The sequence below is a fragment of the Mauremys reevesii genome, linkage group 2, assembly GCF_016161935.1.
Source record: "Mauremys reevesii isolate NIE-2019 linkage group 2, ASM1616193v1, whole genome shotgun sequence".
In the NCBI taxonomy this organism is placed as follows: domain Eukaryota; kingdom Metazoa; phylum Chordata; order Testudines; family Geoemydidae; genus Mauremys; species Mauremys reevesii.
In genome coordinates, this window is record NC_052624.1 from 286,318,026 (window position 1) to 286,339,767 (window position 21,742).

At 57.5% G+C, this 21,742-nt stretch overlaps 1 protein-coding gene across 1 annotated transcript in view; it reads left to right on the top strand.

Moving 5' to 3' along the window:
• SHARPIN (SHANK associated RH domain interactor) overlaps positions 1-21,742 on the top strand; it is a 44,985-nt gene that overhangs the window by 21,374 nt on the left and 1,869 nt on the right. Inside the window, exons 9-13 of the mRNA XM_039523041.1 lie at positions 14,857-15,017; positions 15,295-15,406; positions 16,272-16,451; positions 20,795-20,893; positions 21,419-21,562. Coding sequence (XP_039378975.1) covers positions 14,857-15,017; positions 15,295-15,406; positions 16,272-16,451; positions 20,795-20,893; positions 21,419-21,562 — 696 coding nt within the window. The remainder of the gene's footprint in view (positions 1-14,856; positions 15,018-15,294; positions 15,407-16,271; positions 16,452-20,794; positions 20,894-21,418; positions 21,563-21,742) is intronic.

Genomic DNA, 21,742 nt, shown 5'->3' on the forward strand with positions numbered 1-21,742 from the left:
TGTTGGGAACTGTGTCTCCACCTGCTACCCCAGCCAAGGCCCAGAGTGCCGCAGAGCTCCGGCGAGTCAGGCTCGGTGACTGACAAAACTCTTCTCTGCTTTCTTTTTTCTCTCGTGCTGGAATCTCACTAGGAAAAGGGAAGGAGAGAAGATGGCTCGGCCACACACTACACCCAGAGCCCAGGCTCCCTGGATGACTTCATCCACCTCTCCTCGGAATTCTGCTAGCCACGTCTCATGCCTGGCCGCCCTGGGCTGCCCCACCCCCGCCCCTCTCGCGCGGGGCTGAGCCCTCCCGTGCGCGGCCTGGGGCATCCGTTTGTGCCGGGTCACCATACTTGGTCAGACTGTAGAGTCAGTATGGTAACTGTGTTCCCCCACGGAGAGCAGCGGGCAGGCCGCGGCGTTACACTGTGCTACCGGTGACTGTGGGGCTGCCAAGCCATGGACAGAGCCACTGCCAGCTGGCCTTGGGCCTGTCCCACGAGGGGTGGATCCCAAGCGAGAGCATGGCTCTCATTGCGCAGAGGGGCCTCTTTCCTGGCGGCTGGGAGGGCTGAGGATCTGGCTGAGCTAGGTCTGGCCTGGTGGGATGAGGCAGCTTTCTCAGGCAGTTTCACGTCTGTCTGTGTCTTCCCTGCACGGGTTTGGCGATGGTGCTTCTCCGCATTGTGGGTCCTACAGCTGAGAGACGGAGCGAGTGGAGTATGCGCTAGCACAGGGCCAGGCCATGGCAGCGCTGCAGCTTGGAGTGGCTAGTGCTGCCTCCCGTGGCTTGGGGGGTGAGGGCCCTTCCTGGTGCAGTCAGAGCTCTTCCCCACCCTCCATGGCTGGTCCTGCCTAGGTGGGCTGCACAGACCTCCCTACCCGGCTGGACTGGCTGCTTTCACCCACAGCAGCGCCTCTGCGGCAGGCCCGGCCCTGCCTGTTTGCGCATGCCCAAGCACAGCTCCTGCACCAGTGGTCTGTCTCTGGTGCACATACAGGCCACGCGCCTTGGGCAGCTGCCCCACAGGGCTTCCTTAGGAGCCGCTTCCCCTGTCGGCGTGATGGGGTGTGGCTCCGGGGGGCGAGGGCTCCGTGGTCTCTGCCTCGTTCTTTTAGGCGAGAGCAGCGTAGGCGGATCTGACGCCCCTGCAGAGAGGCGCTGGCTGCTGCCGTCAATCACTGCTGTGCTGTTGGGAGAGCAAATTGGAAGGAAGGGGAGCGTCTGTGTGCACCTCCCAGAGAGCCACTCGCATTCCAGGCTTCAGGGTGCTTGTTCCGTTAGGCTGACAGACAGCACGGGGGATGGGTGCTGCTGGGGATCACCCTCCAGCCAGCCAGCCCAGGAGAGCCGCAGAGGTTGTTGACCACAGGCTAGAAAAAGGCCCATTTCCCCAGGGCGTAGGGCCTGACCCTGTCAGGCCGGCTCCAAGCCTCTTGTGCCCCTGGGAATTGCAGTGCCTTGCACTAAATCACAGGAGCCTAACTGCTCAGCCAAGAGCTGTGCTGAACCTGCACAGAATAGAGCCAGCTGCAGCCTTCACCTTCCAGCTGAAGATGCAGCCCCTGGCCAGTCCAGGTCCTGCCTGCTGCAGGTGGAGGCTGCTCAGGCTACGAAGCAGCACTGCATGCTGGGACCCATGTATTAAAGTGGGGAGCTGCCAGCCATGCACCGGCTGTAGGACACATGCTGCTCCCCTGCCTGGAGAGCGTGGCTCTGACACCAGTGCGCTCAGGGGCGCCATGTGGTATCTGGCTGAGTCTCGCTGGCATCAAATCCTTAGTGGCGAGGTCTGGCCTGCAGAGACTACAGCTCCCAGCATGCAGTGCTTCAGTGCCCTGGCAGCTGGGAATATGATGGAGGAGCATGATGGGAACCAGTAGTCTCTGTGGCTGCCCATGTGATGCTGGGCCACGCTTTGGGCTAGCAGAGCACAAGCTCCTCCTCTCCTGTAACCTCTTGTGGTGCAGCCTGTGCCCAGGTCCTTGTATGGAGTGTGATGGACAGTGATTGCTCAGCTGCAGGTACTGGAAGAGTTCGCATCTGAGTTCCGTGGTCTATTAAAGATTTCTCTCAAAAGCGCGTCTTTCCCGGTGTGTTATTGGGCAGCCGGCAGGGACTTGGGCCCGGTCTGCACAGAGACATGCAGCATTGGACTAAAGGGGTGCTGGCCCTGGCGAGATGCTCTTGTGCCTTGAGGGGTGGTTTGGGTTAGTTTAATCTGTTTTTTACTGGATTACGCTAACTCAAAAGGAGCCAATCATAGCAACACAGAACAGCCAGATGGGATCAGAGCCCGGGGTCCGGTCTCTCTCAGCGTTACCTGGGGTTTCTCAGAACCCAAAGCAGGGGTAATGTAACTATTTCTCTCCAGGCGGTGTCAGGGATAAATCAATGGGAACCCAGCGCTTCCATCTGATAAACGAGTGATAAAACCAAGTGTGCTCTTACTAGAACTACGAGTTATTAGATATTAAGCGCGCACACACTCTCTCTCTCTCTCGGTTTAAGACACCCCAGATATAGTTACCCATCGTCTGAGATGGTTTCAAGTGATCACCAGCCGGGCTTCTAGGGGCCCTCTTTCCGTCCAGCTGATGGAGAGTTTAGATGTCAGCTCCTTGTCTGAAGAAAAGCTCCTTGGACTGCTCCAAGATATTTATTTGTACCTAATCTTTTATAGCTCTCTCTAACAAAACACATAACCTATAGTGACTCCTAGTGGGTCAGTATATAACTGCTACTGAGTCACCAATTCTAATTTCAAAAAACTACTCATTATCTCCAAACATTTCTAATATTTCTATCCGTAACAACAAAATATGTTAGAGGCACCTTAAACCATGGGCTCTTCACTCACTCTCTTCCATAACTTTCTCTCCCACCCCCCCATTCTGATTAACAAACTGCAAGTACGCAGCTGTCTGACCTTATCTCACAAAGGACTAAGATTATTCCCAGCTCTGTGATGTTTGGTTTTCAGCTGGCAGTGCTGCACATACAAAACGGTTGACTGCAGTACTGTCAAATTCTGGGGTACACGCAGGAATGTCAGATTCCAAGTGGCAACACTAGGTTCTGCAGAGGAAGTTGCAAGAACCTGGCAAGAGGAGATGTGGGATAATCTGCCCCCAGCCCCATCTCCTGGTCTCCGTTAATTAGAGATTGGCTTCAGCCTCGAAAGCAGCAGGTTTTATCTCTCTCCTAAAGCTCCTCTCTTAGCACTTGCTGCTCTAACTCTGGATGTTCGTGTTAACCCTAGAAATGTCCAGTCCATTTTGGAAGCTTGTTAATAAATCGACAGTCCTACAGCCAGCGCAAAGGCTGAGCCGCATGTGTGCTGGGAAGAAAACACCAAAACCCAGAACTCGCTGATGGATACTTAACTTGGGTGTATAAAAGGGAATCTCGAGTGGGGGAGAGAGAGGTTATTTTACCGCTGTGGTATCTGGTAGTGGGATGGGAAGTGGGACCTGGAGAGGCCAGAACAGGCTTGGGAGCAGGTTGGAACCCCCAGGACCCTTCCAGCCTAGAGTAGGCTGCCAGCCCCACCCCCCACCAAGTCTCCCTAGTTCTTTTGTTCCCCCTTATCTGTCTGGCTCCCTATTCGCAGGGAGCTTCCACCCCTGCAGGAATAAATACTTGGTGATGGGCTCCTTGTCTAGCAGGGAAAGGTCGAACACGAATCAATGGCAGGAGGTTGAATCTAGACCAATTCAGACTGGAAATAAATCATAAATCTTTAGCAGTGAGGGTCACTAACTGTGGGCCTATGGAGAACACGTGCTTAACCAGTTTAATTCACTTGTAGTTCAGTTGCCTCTTCTCAAATGCACGGCTGGAATTACCCAGGCAAACCCACAGTTCCCCTCAGTGCATGAGCCAACGTGTCGCCGTGGTGTTGTGAGTGATTATGGACAGTAATGCTGGTGGCACCCATCTCTAACATCCAGTGAGGTGGTCATTGAAGGACAGTGGTCTGCCTTGAGGAGTGTGGCATCCCTGATTTGCAATTGGAGTTCCTCCTGCTCGAGGGGGCTGCCCCCGAAGACAGAAGAGCTCCACCCACCCTAAGCAGTCTGGTTGCTTTTCGAGGTGCCAGCCACTGACCTTTCACGCCCCTGCTTTAATAGAAACCCCTCTGCTGCACGAAGGCAAGTGATGATGTCAGAGGTTTCGCTGGCCATTTGGGGCATTTTATAGGAGTTGGGAGCTCGTCCCCAACCCCATCCTGGCCCCAACAGCCCTTTTAGGAGGCCAGCAAGTGGTCAAGCTCGTGTTCTCCACTGGCCCATAGCATGTTTGTGCCATGAGAGCAGGCTGCCTCCTGCTACTACAGGATGAGCTCTCATGGGGAGGGGATGTGATGGACGGGGTGGAAGGAAACATGCTGATTGGGGGTGGCGATGACAGAAGATGAGCACGTGGGGTTGTGCTGCTGATGAGGAAGCAGATCAGCCCCTGTAAGTTGGTCAGCAGCGGGTTAATGACCCTCAGCTTGGCAGCCTGTCCTCATAGTGTGACTTGTCGGGTGTTCTGCCCTGCTACTGACCGGGGATGAAGAGTCTGAGAAATTCTGTGGCGATACCGAGAGGGCGTTAACAGCTGCTCACCATAGAGATGTGTGAATTGGACAAGGTGACCGGAATCCACGCATTGGTCCTGAGCATTCCCCAGAATGCTGCCGCTGTGTCGGGAAGCTTGCGCATGGCCAGACAAACAGCAGAGGAGTCGGCTCAGTGCAATTAGCAAATACCTTGTTCAAGCACAAACTGTCCAGGCAATGGATGTGGACAGTGCTGGATTTGGGGACTCCGAACCAGTCTGACTTCATTGTAATTTTGAACAGGGGGTGTGATGGGGAGTTGATCCTTCTAGAAAGCGGACATAGGATCTGATCGTAACGTAGTAATAGCCAACATAAAGATCAAACGGCAAAGAAAGAATGACCTGCAGGTATCTTCAGGCTCTGTTATAATGTCAACAAACTGAAAGTCCATGGAACAAGTGGAATTCAAGAAGATAACTGAACAAAAGCTGCAAAGCTTCTGCACAAGTAGCGTCAATCAGATAGAGTACAACATCTGCTGCACTACAGAGACAGCGGATGAATTCCTGGGGAAACAGATCCTAAAGAAGAAACCTTGGATCACGGAGTTGTGTGATCAATGAAGGAAGCTAAGAGCATAATGGAAGATGGATGAAAGGCAAGAGAGCAATATTCCCATATGACACCAGAAATAAATGCGGGGATTAAAGTGGCAAAAGAAGATGGGCTCAAACAACAGCGCAGCGATATACAGAACTGCTTTGTGGCAAATGCCAGTAGGAAGGCCTGCCAAACCATCCAGACACTTTTGAAAGGTGTCTCTGTCAGGAAACACACCTTTTCACCCCCACGTGCCAGAAACTGTCTATTAGAACCCAAACAAATGTTAAGTTGGAAGTGAAAGAAGCAGAGGGGATATCTGTGAGAAGTTGGACTTATCCCAGTGAACCTCCTCCTGCAATTGAAGAAGTTGCGGATGCCGTGTGAACATTGAAAAGCAATAAAGCCCCTGAAGTGGACAACATACAAGCAGAACAAATCCAAAGGGGTGGAGCAGCCCCCATCCCAGCTTGTCAATGCCATTTGGGAGCCTGGAGGGTGGCCTGAGACTTGGGAACTCTGCTGCTTCTGGAAATTACTGCACAATCTCATTATTGACACCCCCTAGTAAAAGTCTGCTGTGCATCATTCTGAAGAGAATGCGCTCAGAAGAGGGGAGTTTCTGTCTGAAGAACAAGCGGGGCTTAGACCCCAAAGAAATACAATGGAGCAAATGTTCAGCCCATATGTGAGAAAGTGCTGGAGAATGATGGGAAGCTGCTCCAAGCTTTGGTGGATTTTGCTAAGGCGTTTGTCACCATATGGCACAAACCTCTTGAGGCAGCTGCTCAGAGCTGGTGAAAATGTAATAAGGCCAACACAAAATCTCTGTGGCAGTTCAACGGCTCTGGGGCATGCTGGGCATGAGCAAAGTAGTTGGTTCAACTTGAGGACAGCTGTCAGACAGGGCTGCTTGTTATCACTGACCCTCTTCAGCAGTTATCATGAAGAAATCTTGGAAACATCCAGGAGGGTGTACGCATAGGTGAACAACAAACTAGTCGGCTGTGCTTCGCCCGTGAGATTGACGTGATTGGATTGTCCCAAGAGGAGGTTGTCACAAGACGAGGTTTCACTCGGTCTGTCTCTTCCCCCCAAGCATCCCCCTCCCGCTGCTCTTTGTAGGGGAAACAGCTCCTCCGCCCCCAGCTGGCTCTACTGATTCAAGCCCACGCCCCACCCCAGGTGTGGCAGGTAGGGATCACTGGGCAGGGCTGGCCAGCTCCCAGCCTCCACCCCTTGAAAGGCCAGGCTGTCTCACAGTTCCTTTCGGAAGACAGTGCTCTGTGGGGCTTGGAAGGGATCTGGGAGCTGCCAGGCCAGTCTCAGCCCCTGGCTCCTTGGCCTCTCGTTCTGCTGGGAAGCCTTCGTGCCGAGCGCTGATCGTGTAGCAGGTGCCCTTTGGGACCCAACAGACAGGGTGCTGCCAACCCCAAAGGCTCAAAGATTGCGAGTCAGACCCCAAAACTCACGAGGGGCCCAGAAGCCATGAGACTTCATGGAAAGAGATGAGAGTGAGGGGTGGATGTAATTTTTATTTTATTTTTTTTGGGGGGGGGTGACAATTAGTGCTGCCAGTGGTCCAAAATGTATTAAGGGGACTTTGACCCCTGCTGCAGGAGCGCTCACCCCCATATCTGCCTGTCCCCTGCTCCCCCAGCAGCTGTGCTCCTCCTGGGGCTCTCCCGCAGACCTGGGTGGTAGGCTGTAGCAGGGTCCCCTTCCAAGCAGGGGGCAGCTCCAGGGTTCTTCCCCCTGTGACCTGATGGATTCTCACCGGCCCCAGGGAGTTTAGCAGATGGTCACTACGGTGACTGACCCTCAGTTAATCCCACAGCTCCAAGTGTCACTGTTGCCGGCCGGCCCCAGAAAGGTGGGGGGAAAGGACACCAGAGTGCAGGAGGCCTTGCAACAGGCGGCTGATAAACTAAACATGGACACACCCCACGTCTTCAGTCCCATTTCCCCATAAAGCCTCTTACTGCTCAGGCTGCAGGGTCCTGGGCGGGCAGGAGCCAGAGCAGCTGGGACAGCCACTGGCTGGCTTCCTGACTAGCTTCCTGCTAGGCCACCGATGAGCCCAGCTGCCCTGCTTTGGAACGGGGGGTGGTCACAGCCCCTAAAGCGGCAGCTCCGCCTCTGGCTTATGACTCTGGCATTTGAATCATAGAATCTCAGGGCTGGAAGGGACCTCAGGAGGTATCTAGTCCAACCCCCTGCTCAAAGCAGGACCAACCCCAACTAAATCATCCCAGCCAGGGCTTTGTCAAGCCTGACCTTAAAAACCTCTAAGGATGGAGATTCCACCCCTTCCCTAGGTAACCCATTCCAGTGCTTCACCACCCTCCGTTTCCTAATATCCAACCTAAACCTCCCCTACTGCAACTTGAGACCATTGCTCCTTGTTCTGTCATCTGCCACCACTGAGAACAACCTCGCTCCATCCTCTTTGGAACGCACCTTCAGGTAGTTGAAGGCTGCTATCAAATCCCCCCTCGCTCTTCTCTTCTGCAGATTAAACAATCCCAGTTCCCGCAGCCTCTCCTCATAAGTCATGTGCTCCAGCCCCCTAATGATTTTTGTTGCCCTCCGCTGGACTCTCTCCAATTTGTTCACATGCTTTCTGGAATGGGGGCCCAAAACTGGATGCAATACTCCAGATGTTGCCTCACTAGTGCTGAATAGAGGGGAATAATGTCCCTCAATCTGCTGGCAATGCTCCTACTAATGCAGCCCAATATGCCATTAGCCTTCTTGGCAACGCGGGCACACTGTCGACTCATATCCAGCTTCTCAGCCACTGTAACCTCTAGGTCCTTTTCTGCAGAACTGCTGCCTAGCCACTCAGTCCCTAGTCTGTAGCAATGCATGGGATTCTTCCATCCTAAGTGCAGGACTCTGCACTTGTCCTTGTTGAACCTCATCAGATTTCTTTTGGCCCAATCTTCTAATCTGTGTAGGTCACTCTGGACCCTATTCCTACCCTCCAGTGTATCTACCTCTCCCCAAGCTTACTGTCATCCACAAACTTACTGAGGGTGCAGTCCATCCCATCCTCCAGATCATTAATTAAGATGTTGAACAAAACCGGCCCCAGGACCAACCCTTGGGGCACTGCACTTGATACCGGCTGCCAACTAGACATGGAGCCGTTGATCACAACCCGTTGAGCCCACTGAGTCCTTGACCCCCACCCATCACTATTGAGGGGCTGCTCCAGCTCCCCTGCTAGTCCAAAGCTTCCTTCCCTGCTCTGCTCTGGGAGAAGGCTTGTATCTTCTTCTCCTAGCCTCTGCCTGAGCACAGTCATGTTCCCCCCGTGTACTGGGCAGGGAGAGTCTTCTCAGCAACTCTAGGTCTTTCCACCTCTCTTCTGAGCTAGAGATTTTCTGCTGCTGGCTACCTACTTCTATGCTTTGCCGGAGCCGTTGCAGCCTTGAGCTTTCGTTATTCTGGAGCTGCCTGTTGGGAAAGAGCAGAAATCAGGTGTGACGATGCGGTTCTGGTGGGACCCAACTGAGAGTGCCAATTCAGGACAAATTGCTTAAACAGGGCAGTCACAGCCCCAGGCTGGGGTTTTTCCACCTCTAAGGCAAACCAAACCAGCCAGACCAAGAGGACTTTGGTCTCACCCCACTGGCTAACCACAAGTCACACAAGCAATTCCCTTAGACACTCTCATTTCCCAGTATCACCACCAGTGCACTCGTCCTGGGGATGAATGGTTATGAAAACCAGCACCCCAATAAAAGAAAAAGGTTCTCTCGATCCCAAAGGACCAAGCCCCAGACCCAGGTCAATATACACATCAGATCTTACCCACAAATCACGCTGTTGCCAATCCTTTAGAATCTAAAATCTAAAGGTTTATTCATAAAAGGAAAAAGATAGAGATGGGAGTTAGAATTGGTTAAGTGGAATCAATTACATACAGTCAGGGCCAGCTCCAGGCACCAGCATTCCAAGCTGGTGCTTGGGGCGGCAATCTGCAAGGGGCGGCAGTCCCTGTTGTTTTGCCCCCAAGCAGCGCACCAAATTGCCGCCACGGAGAGCGGGGGCAGTCCGTGTGCCGTTAGGGCGGCAGGCGCGTTTCCGCGATGGTGGCAATTTGGCAGCAGCTTCTATGTTTAGCTGTCTGCGGCGGCTTCAGCTAAACATAGAAGCTGCCGCCGAATTGCCGCCGCAGCGGAAACACGCCTGCCGCCCTAAGGGCACACAGGCCGCCCCCGCCATCCACGGCGGCAATTCGGTGCGCTGCTTGGGGTGGTGAAAACTGTAGAGCCGGCCCTGCGTACAGTAACAGCAAAGTTCTTGGTTCAGGCTTGTAGCAGTGATAGAATAAACTGCAAGTTCAGAATCAAGTCTCTGGAGTACATCCCCCGCTGGGATGGGTCATCAGTCCTTTGCTACAAACTGAAGCTCTGAACAAAGTCCCTCCAGAGGTCAGAAGCAGGATTGAAGACAAGATGGAGATGAGGCATCAGCCTTTTATAGGCTTTTCCCAGGTGTAAGAACCTCTTTGTTCTTACTGTGGAAAATTACAGCAAAATGGAATCTGGAGTCACATGGGCCAGTCCCTGCACTTTGCTGAGTACAAGGCGGATCTGCCTTCTCTCCGTGGGTCAATTGTGTAGCTGATGGTCCTTAATGGGCCATCAAGCAGGCTGGGCAGAGCCAACACCAACTTGGCTGGGGTGTCTCCCAGAAGCACAGCACAAATTTGAAATACAGACAGTACAGAGCCAATATTCATAACTTCAACTACAAAATGATACAGACACACAGACAGCATAATCATAACCAGCAACCCATATAACCTGCTCTTAGACACCTTATATGACCCCTTTACATAAGATTTAGTGCCACTGCAGGACCTCGGTTGCAGCCATGTTCTATATGGTCCCAGATTATATCAATAACGTCACATCAGGTTCTCCGGGTTCCTCTTTTTCTCCTTTCCTTTATTCAGCTGCTCTCCGCTGTGGCTCTTCTCAGCCTCTGTGTTTCACCCAACCGTGAGATCCTGCTTCTGGCACGGCTCCTCCTGCACTCCCTCACCTGCCTTCTGCAGCCTTGACCCTGAGCCCTGGAGTTTCCCCTTGGCTAATTGATTCTTTCCCGGCAGCCGCAGCCACAGAACACTTTTCTTCCTGAGCACCCCTGGCTTCTTCAGCTGCCTCCGGGACCTGCCACGAGCCACTTACCGGGCTGGACAGGCGGGTTCCCGGGCTGAGAACAGCATCGTTGTATCTCCTGCCAAATGGGAGCTCAGACCTCGCTGCCAGTCTCCCACTTTTCACTCTACTTCCCAGAGTGCCCCAGGTTTGCTTATTGCTGGGCCCCAGACTTCCCATTGCTCCTGTCCAATTGCCCAGAGGTGAGGCTCTTCTTAGGGCCTTTCAACACGTCCTGCTTCCCCCGCACAAAAAGCTTCCCTTCCCCGGGGACTGATCATAGAATCCTAGAATCTCAGGGTTGGAAGGGACCTCAGAAGGTATCTAGCCCAACCCCCTGCTCAAAGCAGGACCAACCCCAACTAAATCATCCCAGCCAGGGCTTTGTCAAGCCTGACCTTCAAAACCTCTAAGGAAGGAGATTCCACCACCTCCCTAGGTAACCCATTCCAGTGCTTCACCACCCTACTAGTGAAAAATTTTTTCCTAATGTCCAACCTAAACCTCCCCCTCTGCAACTTGAGACCATTATTCCTTGTTCTGTCATCTTCTACCACTGAGAACAGTCTAGATCCATCCTCTTTGGAACCCCCTTTCAGGTAGTTGAAAGCAGCTATCAAATCCCCCCTCATTCTTCTCTTCTGCAGACTAAATAATCCCAGTTCCCTCAGCCTCTCCTCATAAGTCATGTGCTCCAGCCCCCTAATGATTTTTGTTGCCCTCCGCTGGACTCTCTCCAATTTATCCACATCCTTCTTGTAGTGTGGGGCCCAAAACTGGACACAGTACTCCAGATGAGGCCTCACCAGTGCTGAGTAGAGGGGAATGATCACATCCCTCGATCTGCTGGAAATGCCCCTACTTATACAACCCAAAATGCCATTAGCCTTCTTGGCAACAAGGGCACACTGTTGACTCATATTCAGCTTTTCGTCCACCGTAACCCCTAGGTCCTTTTCTGCAGAACTGCTGCCCAGCCATTCGGTCCCTAGTCTGTAGCAGTGCATGGGATTCTTCCATCCTAAGTGCAGGACTCTGCACTTGTCCTTGTTGAACCTCATCAGATTTCTTTTGGCCCAATCCTCTAATTTGTCTAGGTCCCTCTGTATCCTATCCCTACCCTCCAGCGTATCAACCACTCCTCCCAGTTTAGTGTCATCTGCAAACTTGCTAAGGGTGCAGTCCACACCATCCTCCAGATCATTAATGAAGATATTGAATAAAACCGGCCCCAGCACCAATCCTTGGGGCACTCCACTTGATACCGGCTGCCAACTAGACATGGAACGATTGATCACTACCCGTTGAGCCCGACCATCTAGCCAGTTTTCTATCCACCTTACCGTCCATTCATCCAGCCCATACTTCTTTAACTTGCTGGCAAGAATACTGTGGGAAACTGTATCAAAAGCTTTGCTAAAGTCCAGAAATAGCACATCCACTGCTTTCCCCTCATCCACAGAGCCGGTTATCTCATCATAGAAGGCAATTAGGTTAGTCAGGCATGACTTGCCCTTGGTGAATCCATGCTGACTGTTCCTGATCACTTTCCTCTCATCTAAGTGCTTCAGAATTGATTCCTTGAGGACCTGTTCCATGATTTTTCCAGGGACCGAGGTGAGACTGACTGGCCTGTAGTTCCCTGGATCTTCCTTCTTCCCTTTTTTAAAGATGGGCACTACATTAGCCTTTTTCCAGTCATCCGGGACCTCCCCCGATCGCCATGACTTTTCAAAGATAATGGCCAATGGCTCTGCAATCTCATCGGCCAACTCCTTTAGCACCCTCGGATGCAGCGCATCCGGCCCCATGGACTTGTGCTCGTCCAGCTTTCCTAAATAGCCCCGAACTACTTCTTTCTCCACAGAGAGCTGGTCACCTCCTCCCCATACCGTGCTGCAGAGTGCAGCTGTCTGGGAGCTGACCTTGTCTGTGAAGACAGAGGCAAAAAAAGCATTGAGTACACTAGCTTTCTCCACATCCTCTGTCACTAGGTTTCCTCCCCCATTCAGCAAGGGGCCCACACTTTCCTTGACTTTCTTCCTGTTGCTAACATATCTGAAGAAACCCTTCTTGTTACTCCTAACATCTCCGGCTAGCTGCAACTCCAAGTGTGATTTGGCCTTCCTAATTTCACTCCTGCATGCCTGAGCAATACTTTTATACTCCTCCCTGGTTATTTGTCCAATCTTTCACTTCTTGTAAGCTGTTTTTTTGTGTTTAAGACGAGCAAGGATTTCACTGTTAAGCCAAGCTGGTCGCCTGCCATATTTACTTTTCTTCCTACACATCGGGATGGTTTGTTCCTGCAACCTCAATAAGGATTCTTTAAAATACAGCCAGCTTCCCTCGACTCCTTTCCCCGTCATGTTATTCTCCCAGGGGACCTTGCCCATCAGTTCCCTGAGGGAGTCGAAGTCTGCTTTTGTGAAGTCCAGGGTCTGTATTCTGCTGCTTTCCTTTCTTCCTTGCGTCAGGATCCTGAACTCAACCATCTCATGGTCACTGCCTCCCAGGTTCCCATCCACTATTGCTTCCTCTACTATTTCTTCCCTGTTTGTGAGCAGCAGGTCAAGAAGAGCTTTTCCCCTAGTTGGTTCCTCCAGCACTTGCACCAGGAAATTGTCCCCTACACTTTCCAGAAACTTCCTGGATTGTCTGTGCCCTACCATGTCATCTCCATATCTTCGTGGCAGGGCAGGCCCCTGTACACAGCATCTCCCTAGAGCCTGGCCTGTGCTCCAGCAGCCAGCAGGGCCTGTGCTTATTGTCTGAGATTAAGAAGTGCAAAGAGCCTGGCTGGAAGCATCGGAATTCTCCCCACCGCCCCTTCCGACCTGCTGGCTTTGGCAGGAGCCACGGGCTGCTTGCAGGAGTGACTAGGGGAGGGCTCTGGCCGGGTGATGCCCAAGGCCTGGATGACCACCATGATCCCTTCAGGCCCGAAGTTCAATGAACCTGTCGGAGCAAAAATGCACATTTTAAGTGGGCCTGCCCCAGGGACTGGGCAGTGAGCTCCCGCTGGGCAGCGCGGCCAGGCCCGTCTCGGGGGGGAGCTCCCCTCTCCCGCTGGGCGGCGCGGCCTGACCCCTCTGGGGGGGGAGCTCCCCTCTCCCGCTGGGCGGCGCAGCCTGGCCCCTCTGGGGGGGAGCTCCCCTCTCCCGCTGGGCGGCGCGGCCTGGCCCCTCTGGGGGGGAGCTCCCCTCTCCCGCTGGGCGGCGCGGCCTGGCCCCTCTGGAGGGAGCTCCCCCATCCCGCTGGGCGGCGCAGCCTGGCCCCTCTGGAGGAGCTCCCCATCCGCTGGGCGCGGCCTGGCCCCTCTGGAGGGAGCTCCCATCCCGCTGGGCGGCGCGGCCTGGCCCCTCTGGAGGGAGCTCCCCTCCCGCTGGGCGGCGCAGCCTGGCCCCTCTGGGGGAGCTCCCCTCCCGCTGGGCGGCGCGGCCTGGCCCCTCTGGGAGCTCCCCATCCCGCTGGGCGGCGGCCAGGCCCCTGTCTCCCGCTGGGTGGTGCGGCCTGGCCCCTCTGGGGGGGAGCTCCCCCATCCCGCTGGGCGGCGCGGCCTGGCCCCTCTGGAGGGAGCTCCCCTCTCCCGCTGGGCGGCGCAGCCTGGCCCCTCTGGGGGGGAGCTCCCCCCTCCCGCTGGGCGGCGCAGCCTGGCCCCTCTGGGGGAGCTCCCCCATCCCGCTGGGCGGCGCGGCCTGGCCCCTCTGGGGGGGAGCTCCCCAATCCCGCTGGGCGGCGCGGCCTGGCCCCTCTGGGGGGGAGCTCCCCATCCCGCTGGGCGGCGCGGCCTGGCCCTCTGGGAGCTCCTCTCCCGCTGGGTGGCGCGGCCAGGCCCCCTGTTTGGGGTGAGCTCCCCCCTCCCGCTGGGCGGCGCAGCCTGGCCCCTCTGGGGGAGCTCCCCCATCCCGCTGGGCGGCGCGGCCTGGCCCCTCTGGGGGGAGCTCCCCCATCCCGCTGGGCGGCGCGGCCTGGCCCCTCTGGGGGGGAGCTCCCCTCTCCCGCTGGGCGGCGCGGCCTGGCCCCTCTGGGGGGGAGCTCCCCTCTCCCGCTGGGCGGCGCGGCCTGGCCCCTCTGGGGGGAGCTCCCCCCTCCCGCTGGGCGGCGCGGCCTGGCCCCTCTGGAGGGAGCTCCCCCCTCCCGCTGGGCGGCGCGGCCTGGCCCCTCTGGAGGGAGCTCCCCCCTCCCGCTGGGCGGCGCGGCCTGGCCCCTCTGGAGGGAGCTCCCCTCTCCCGCTGGGCGGCGCGGCCAGGCCCCTCTGGAGGGAGCTCCCCCATCCCGCTGGGCGGCGTGGCCTGGCCCCTCTGGGGGGGGAGCTCCCCTCTCCCGCTGGGCGGCGCGGCCTGGCCCCTCTGGGGGGAGCTCCCTCCTCCCGCTGGGCGGCGCGGCCAGGCCCCTGTTTGGGGGGAGCTCTGGGCCCCACTGAGCGGCCTGGCCCCTGTCAGGAGGAGCTCTGGGCCCCACTGAGCGGCCTGGCCCCTGTCGGGAGGAGCTCTGGGGCCTCGCTGTGCAAGGTGCTCTGACCTCTCTCTGGCTCTGTTCTGCAGGCCCTGGAGGACGAACGTCTGCAGAACTTCCAGCAGTTGCTGCAGCTGGAGGAGCAGGTGCTGGTGCCCAACCAGGAGGCCATGGAGTGCCGGATCTGCTACCTGCCCATGGCACCGGGGGACGGGGTGCTGCTCCGGGAGTGTCTGCACAACTTCTGCAGGTATGGCTGCCCAGCTTGCACCCCCAAGCCACAGCGTGTCAGCCCCGCGAGGCAGAGCCTGCTGCAGAGCTCCCCCCGGGTGTCCATTCCCTGGTCCCTGCCAGGCAGCGCTTGGACTCCAGGCCTGAGGCCCAGGTGCTGGCACTGTGCTGGAAGCCTGGGGCTGAGCCAGGGTTTGGGCCCTCCTGGGGCTGCAGGGCCGAGAGCTCAGGCCGCGGGGCCGCAGCTGCCGGGTTAAGGGAGGGCTTCCCTGGGTGACTGCCCCCTGTCCCCACAGAGACTGCCTGCGGCAGGTGATCAGCTACAGCCAGGAACCCCAGGTGTCCTGCCCCTTCCGCGACAACACCTACGCCTGCAGCAGCAAGCTCCAGGAACGGGAGGTCCGGGCGGTGAGTCCCTGCAGTGGGCAGGGGGCTCCGGCTGGCCTGCAGGCCCCAGTGGGTGGGTGGGCGGCTGTGGGGCAGGGATCTGGGCTTATTCCATAGGACCAGCCCCGGGGCTCAGGGTGAGGCGGAGTGGGGTAAATGTTATCAGACAGATGCCTGGGCCCCTAGGGAGCCAGGGACCTGCTGGGAAGCTCTGACCCCCCATCAGATCCCAGAGGCTTGGCCCCCTTCTCCTGTCTCCCTTTGGATCTTGGGGACCTGCACACCCCGAGGTGAAAGTAAGCCAGTACGGGCCGGTACGGTGTACCGGACCAGATGGCTTCCTCAGGCTGGCTCTTTAAAGGGCCTGGGGCTGCGGCAGCCGGGCTCAGGTGGCGATTTAAAGGGCCCGGGGATCCTGCCACTGCGGGGAGCTCTTTAAATCGCCGCCGGAGCTCTGCCACCTACCCCGGGGCTCCAGCAGCCGGGCTCCTGCCGCCCTTTAAATTGCCGGCCAAGCCTGGCTGCTGGAGCCCCAGGGTAGCGGCGGCAGGGCTCCGGCGGCGATTTAAAGGGCCCAGAGCTCTGCTGCAGTAGCGGCAGCCAGAGGCCTGGGGCTCCCAGCCGCCTCTGCAGCTGGGAGCTCTGGGGGTGATTTAAAGGCCCTGCCTCTTCTGGTTGAGGCCACGCCCCCGCTCATGACTCCGGCGTACTGCTAAGTCCGTTAAGTTACTTTCACCCCTGTGCACACTTACGCCAGGACAACACCTCCTCAGACAGCCCCTCTGTCAGGGCAGAGCTTCCAGAAGGGGGCCCTGCAGTCTATCCCTGTCCCCTGGCGGCTCTGCCATGGGGTGGGCGTGACCTCCCTGGGGCTCTGTGCCCACAGCTGGTGTCAGTAGAGGAGTACAAGCGGTTCCTGGAGCGGAGCCTGGTGGTGGCGGAGAGACGCACCCAGAACAGCTATCACTGCAAAACCCCGGACTGCAAGGGCTGGTGCATCTACGAGGACACGGTCAATGAGTTCCGCTGCCCCATCTGCTGGGGTCTGAACTGCCTGCTCTGCAAGGTGAGCCGCGGGGGCCCTGCGGAGGAGGCCGGGAGGGCAGGCAGCACTGCTCTCCGGTGGGGACAGACGTGCGGCTCCGCAGCACTGCCCTGCCTGCTGCTGCTGCCGTCCCTTGGAGACTGCAGCGCGCAATGCTCCAGCAGCCAGGCCCTGCGGAGCAGGATGGAGTAATGCATGCTGGGAGTGTCGTTTCTGTAGGCTGCAGCTCTGCAGCAGGGATTTCAAGGCCAGCAGGGACCATTGTGATCCTCTAATGACCTCCTGCCTCGCACAGGTCCCTCACCAAAGGCTCTTAAGCAAAGTTGTCATGGGATGAGAGAGAAGATCCTCTCAGGGATCAGTTACTGGTTAAAAGACAGGAAACAAAGGAATAAGTGGTCAGTTTTCAGAATGGAGAGAGGTAAATAGTGGTGCCGCCAGGGGTCTGTACTGGGCCCAGTCCTATTCAACATACTCATAAATGATCTGGAAAAAGGGGTAAACAGTGAGGTGGCAAAATTTGCAGGTGATACAAAACTACTCAAGATAGTTAAGTCCAAAGCAGAAAAGAGCTACAAACGTATTTCTCAAAACTGGGGTGACTGGGCAAATTAATGGCAGATTAAATGTAATGTTGATAAATGCAAAGTGATGCACATTGGAAAACATCATCCCAGCTACACAGATAAAATGATGGGGTCTAAATTAGCTGTTACCACTCAAGAAAGATCTTGGAGTCAGTGTGGATCGTTCTCTCAGAACAGCCACTCAATGTGCAGCGGCAGCCAAAAAGCGAACAGAATGTTGGGAATCGTTAAGAAAGGGACAGATAATAAGACAGAAAATATCATGTTGCCTCTATATAAATCCATGGTCGCCCTCATCTTGAATACTGTGTGCAGATGTGGTCGCCCCATCTCAAAAAAGATACATTGGACTTGGAAAAGTTTCAGAAAAGGGCAACAGCTTGGAAAAGAGATGACTAAGGGGGGATGTGATAGAGGTCTGTAAAATCAGGACTGGCGTGGAGAAAATAAATAAGGAGGTGTGATTTACCTGTTCATATAACACAAGAACTAGGGGTCACAGTGAAAGTAACAGGCAGCAGGTTTAAAACAAACACAAGGCAGTATTTCTTCACACAACGCACAGTCAACCTGTGGAACTCCTTGCCAGAGGATGTTGTGAAGGCCAAGACACTAAAAGGGCTCCCCTTACCATGCCAGCCAGCAACTCCTGTCCCAATGCACCAAGTAAGGGGCTGAGCCCGGCTGCAAAGTCAGCATACCCCCCAGCTGTCAGTTCATAGAATCTCAGGGTTGGAAGGGACCTCAGGAGGTATCTAATCCAACCCCCTGCTCAAAGCAGGCCCAGTCCCCAGGCAGATTTTTGCCCCAGATCCCTAAATGGCCCCCTCAAGGATTGAACTCAACCCTGGGTTTAGCAGTCTAATGCTCAAACCACTGAGCTCTCCCTCCCCTGGCATTGAAGAAGGAACTAGGTAAGTTCCTGGAGGACAGGTCCATCAATGGCTATTAGCCAGGCTGGGCAGGGATGGTGTCTCTAGCCTCTGTTTGCCAGAAGCTGGGAGTGGGCGACAGGGGATGGGTCACTTGCTGATTCCCTGTTCTGTTCATTCCCTCTGGGGCCCCTGGCACTGGCCCCTGTCGGCAGACAGGATGCTGGGCTAGATGGACCTTTGCTCTGACCCAGTCTGGCCACTCTTAAGTTCTTGAAACAGTGGGGGCAGGATGGGGAGAGGAGAGGAGGGGAGGGGAGGGAGTTTGAAGCAGTGGGGGCAGCATAGAGGATAGGGAGGGGGATGGGGTCTAGAGCAGTGGGGGTGGGATGGGGGGAGGGAAGTAGCACACGGGCCCAGAGCAGTGGGGGAAGTGCAGGGACAGGGAGGGGCCCCTGGAACAGTGGGGGCAGGAGGCCCAGAGCAGTGGGGGCAGGATGGGGCCCAGAGCAGTGGCGGCAGGATGGAGGGGAGGGGCAGGAGGCCCAGAGCAGTGAGGGTAGGACAGAGGGAAGGGGCAGGAGGCCCAGGGCAGTGAGGGTAGGACAGAGGGAAGGGGCAGGAGGACCAGGGCAGTGAGGGTAGGACAGAGGGAAGGGGCGGGGGGCCCAGAGCAGTGGGGCTGGGCAGAAAGGGGGAGGTGCTGACCAGGCTCAGGCCGGTGGCAGTGGGTGTCAGGGAACGTTGCTTCTTGCCAAAGGCCAGCCCAGCCCCACGGCAGCTGTTCTGTGGCGCTGGCGCTGAGGGGCGCCGTCGGGGCACGTTACCGTCCTGTGCCATGTGTGTGACTCGCCCGCCCGGTGCCCTGAGGGCCGTGGTGCTGCGGCGGGAGGTCGACGGTTCCCAGCTAGTTACCGTCCAGCCCGGCTCTTATCGCAGGACTAAGCGGGAGGGGAAGGTCGGCCAGTGCTGGGAGACGGCTGGCAGCTCCCCTGGCTCCGGCCTGGGAGAGGGTAAGCGGAGGTGCCAGCTGGCCGGGGGGAGAGACGGGCATGGCTGTGGGCATTAGCTGTTGGCATTTCAGCCTGAATGTCTCCCCCCGGCTGGCAGAGGAGTGGAAAAGGCAAAAGCCAGATGAAGACAGGCCGGGAGGGTTTCTCCTTCAGCGCTTAGCCGAGCGGTTGGCTGTAGCGATCGTTCGCCATTTGGTCCGTTCCTGGGCGGCCGCAAGGGCTTGATGGGCCGAGTCCAGCATCAGAAAAGACTTGCTGCGCCCCCGTCACAGGTCAGCCTCTGGGCTGCCTCCACCCCTCGGCTGGTGGAATTTATCCCGGCTGTTACGAGCCGCCTGGAGAACGGTGTTCGCCGGAACGTCTTGTGCCATTCTCGCGACAGGTCTGAAAAGGCACCGTCCCTAGACCATGGCCCCAGGGGTCTGTAGCCAGAACGACCGTAAATATCCCCGTTACCTCTGTTGAAGCAGGCCCCAGCTTTTGCTCTTTGGGTTCAATACTCACCAGTTCCTCCCACTCACCCGGAAGTTCTGCGCCGGCTTGGCATCGCTGCGTCTGCCACGGGCCTCTCGGCACGACAACCACGTTCAGGATCTAGTCGAGCTGTACCCCCTCCATACGGCTGTGAAACCGGGACACTGTGCCACTCCGACTGGGCAAAGCCAGCGCCGTCTGTTGGGCAGAAAGTGCCATGTCTTGATTCCTAACGCAGAGGGGTTTGTGATCTCAGGATTCGGGGCCCGTCAGGGAGCCACAGGCTCTGTGCTACGCCCTGCTTGGGAACAGTACCTTGGAGGCACCCTTCAGTGTGATGGGGGTCCCCCAGCGGGTGCCACTCATCCCGGGGGGGACGCAGTCTTACCCCCTCCTGGACTGAGCCCCTGGGGGGCTCCAGCTCTGCTGTGTCACGCGGGGAGCGCTGGCCTGCAAGTCCCACTGACAGATCCTGGGAGCGATGCGTCTGCTCTGCAGGGATGGGTTCACCAGCCAGGGTTTACTAGTCAGCTGGGATAGGGCCCGGGCCGGCCCTCGCTCGGCACGGAGAACTGAAGGTACAAGCATCGTCCGTCTGCCGAGCCGGAGCGATCAGCCAGCCAAGCTGGAGTGGCTGCGTCCCAGGCCCGTGTCTCTCTGACCTCTTCAGTCTGTCCCGGGAGAGCCCCCAGGCTTCATCCCCTGCTGCTCGCGGCTTGTCCTTTGGCCTCGAGCTGGGGTCTCCTCCCCACGTCCCTGCTGAGCGGTGGGGGATGCCGCCTTCCTCTGAGTCGTTGGTTGTGGGGTGTCATGGGGGCTCCCTAGGCTCTCCGGGGGATTCTGCATTGAGATGGGGTCGCTTCCAGCAGGTCCAGTTCCTGGCCCCGCCAGGCAGGCACCACCTCCACCCTGTGTTCTGTGCTGCCCCCCACGAGCAGCCGTAACCCTCTTCCTCCACGGGGGAGCCATGCAGAGGGAAACCGACGTGCACACCGGCATCATAAAATGATACAACAGGGGCCCGTCAGGCTGTGGGGGCGGGAGGCTGGGGGAGGCTGTTCTGGGGCAGGGGGCAGCGTGGGAGGAGGTGACTGGGGGCTGAGGTGTAGGTGCTGGGGAAGGCTGGAGAAGACCCAGGAGCTGCAGCGTTGCTGGGGCGGGGGAGGGGGCGAGTCAGTCACTTAATAGCCAAGCCTGGGGCCTGCCCTGTGGCTGGGAGAGCTCTGTACCCCCTGCCGGGGCGCTGGGCTCCCACTGCAGAGGGGGCCCCAGAGACTGAGAGGGGATTGGCCAAAGCCCAGCCACGCTCCCACCCCAAACACCATAGCCAGGGGCTCTTGGCACAGTGCCCTGTGGGGCTCCCAGCTGGCCCAGTGCCTACCCGCCCAGCAGCTGAGTGCTGCCACTCTCACCCCCAGGCCATCCACGAGGGGCAGGACTGCCGCCAGTACCAGGACGCCCTGCAGCTCCAGGCCCAGAATGACGCTGCCGCCCGGCAGACCAGCGACATGCTGCAGGTGAGAGCAGGGCCCCGGGGGTCAGGCCCAGCACCTAGGGGCTGCCTGGCTCTGGCATGGATTTGCTGTATGGGCTTGTGCCCCGCCTGGAAAACAGGGCTAGGAGTTCCCAGCCCCACTCTCAGCCCTGGGCTCCCCACAGCCCCTGCTAGCCCAGCCCTGGGCAAACCCCACCCCCAACTCCAACCCACAGCCCCTGCTAGCCCAACCCTGGGCAGCCCCCCCTCCCCCCAGCTATGCTAGCCCAACCCTGGGCAACCCCATCCCAACCCACAGCCCCTGCTAGCCTAGCCCTGGGCAACCCCCCCCCCCATGCCAACCCACAGCCCCGGCTAGCCCAGCTCTGCCAACACCCCAGAGTCCTGACCCACAGCCCCCACTAGCAGGCTCCCTTCTGCAGGTCGTCTTGGTTCCATGCAGGTTCCCACCTGGCTCAGGGCTGTCTGGCCTGGCAGTGCAGTGAGGTTCTGGGGTTCCCAAGATGGGTGCATGTCTCCCCTAACGACCGGCTGCCTCCCCCCGCAGACACTGGTGCAGATGGGCGAGGCCATGCACTGCCCCGTGTGCCAGATCATCGTGCAGAAGAAGGACGGCTGCGACTGGATCCGCTGCACCGTCTGCCAGACCGAGATCTGCTGGGTGACCAAAGGGCCACGCTGGGGGCCTGCGGTGAGCGGTCACAGGACAGGCAGCCCTGGCTCCTGAGCAGCTGCCTCAGCCCCTCTGCCGCACCCCCCGAGAGCTCACGGGGGGGAACTGGGCCATGGTTGTGCAAGGAGCAGGCTCCTGGGCCAGGCTGCGTGGGTGCCCCGTCCCCCTGGCTCCAGCGGGAGATTTCCCCTCCTGTGA